The 1662-nt window shown below is 44.3% G+C and overlaps 1 protein-coding gene across 1 annotated transcript; it reads left to right on the forward strand.

Moving 5' to 3' along the window:
- Nucleotides 1–413: 413 nt before the first annotated feature.
- Nucleotides 414–1354, forward strand: OR4D1 (olfactory receptor family 4 subfamily D member 1). The gene is given in 2 exon segments (XM_025996292.2): nucleotides 414–1170; nucleotides 1173–1354. Coding segments are annotated over 2 exon segments (939 nt in total).
- The last annotated feature ends 308 nt before the right edge of the window (nucleotides 1355–1662 follow it).

Genomic DNA, 1662 nt, shown 5'->3' on the forward strand with positions numbered 1-1662 from the left:
AGATTTTTCAGATGATGCTGATATTTGTGGCCACGTGTACTTGATGACATGTTTATTAATTTTTGTTTTTAATTCTACCATATTTGTGGAACCTGTATTTCACAGGGCACTATGTTGGGCACATCAGGTATGAATCAGACATGAAACCTGTGGACAAGGACAGAGGGATACAAAGGGGGAAAGACTTATGAATAAACGCCTGTGATACAATGTAGGGTGTGGTTAAGGAAAGAAGTCTGTGAGAGCCTTGAAAATATATTTATCTCCATGGAAGGTTCTCCTAAGCTGCATCTTGGAATATATTCAACAATGACCTTGGTTAACTTATTCCTGACTCTCCAAAGGAAAATGATGGAATTTTCATGACTTTTTTGCTTTGCATGATTATTCTTTAGGCATGTGGTGAAGATCACATGGAAGCACAGAACATCACACAAGTGTTCCAGTTTGTCCTTTTAGGATTTTCACAGACCCAGGAGCTCCAGAAATTCCTGTTCCTGGTGTTCTTATTTGTCTATGTCACCACCATTGTGGGAAACATCCTTATCATGGTTACAGTGACTTCTGACTCTCGGCTCCACACGCCCATGTATTTTCTGCTCCGAAATCTGGCTGTCATAGATCTCTGCTATTCCACAGTCACTTCTCCAAAAATGCTGGTGGACTTCTTTCATGAGGTCAGGACCATCTCCTACCAGGGCTGCATGGCCCAGATCTTCTTCTTTCACCTCTTGGGTGGTGGGACTGTCTTCTTCCTTTCAGTAATGGCCTATGACCGCTACGTAGCCATCTCCCGGCCCCTCCACTATGTCACCATCATGAACCCTCGATTGTGTGTGGGGCTGGTGGTGGCTGCTTGGGTAGGGGGATTTGTTCACTCCATTGTCCAGCTTGCTCTGATGCTCCCGTTACCTTTTTGTGGCCCCAACATCCTGGATAACTTCTACTGTGATGTCCCACAACTGCTGAGACTCGCCTGTACTGATACCTCCCTTCTAGAGTTCCTCATGATCTCCAACAGTGGGATGTTGGTTCTCATCTGGTTCCTTCTCCTTCTGATATCTTACACGGTCATCCTGGTGATGCTGAGGTCCCACTCAGGGCAAGCCAAGAAGAAGGCAGCTTCCACATGTACCACTCACATCATTGTGGTGTCTATGATCTTCATTCCCGTATCTATATCTACTCCCGGCCCTTCACTCCTTTCCCCATGGACAAGGCTGTGTCCATCAGCTACACAGTTATGACCCCCATGCTCAACCCCATGATTTATACCCTAAGGAATCAGGAGATGCAGGCAGCCATGAAGAGATTAGGCAAGCGCCTCATGGTATGTAACAGAGAGTGGACTTAAAATATCTTGGCTTTAAATGACAAGCCCTGCCTCTAAACCTTTGTTTTACTATGTGAAAAGTGGAGAGAAGTCTTCATAGAGTGTGACATTTGAGATTAAATCGATATTTCTATGGACCTACTCCCGTGTCAGGTACTGTGTTAGGCGCTTCTCACTTTTATCTCATCCTCATAAATGTACAGTGGTTATATTATTTTATGTTAAACACTTTAACAAATGAGAAAACTCAGAGAGAAGTGACTTACTTAATGGTGACCTGCAAGTATGTGGCAGAGCTTGGCTGGGACTTGGATCCTCTGACTTCAAGT

The sequence above is a fragment of the Vulpes vulpes genome, chromosome 2 (genome assembly GCF_048418805.1).
Source record: "Vulpes vulpes isolate BD-2025 chromosome 2, VulVul3, whole genome shotgun sequence".
NCBI classification, from domain to species: Eukaryota; Metazoa; Chordata; class Mammalia; order Carnivora; family Canidae; genus Vulpes; species Vulpes vulpes.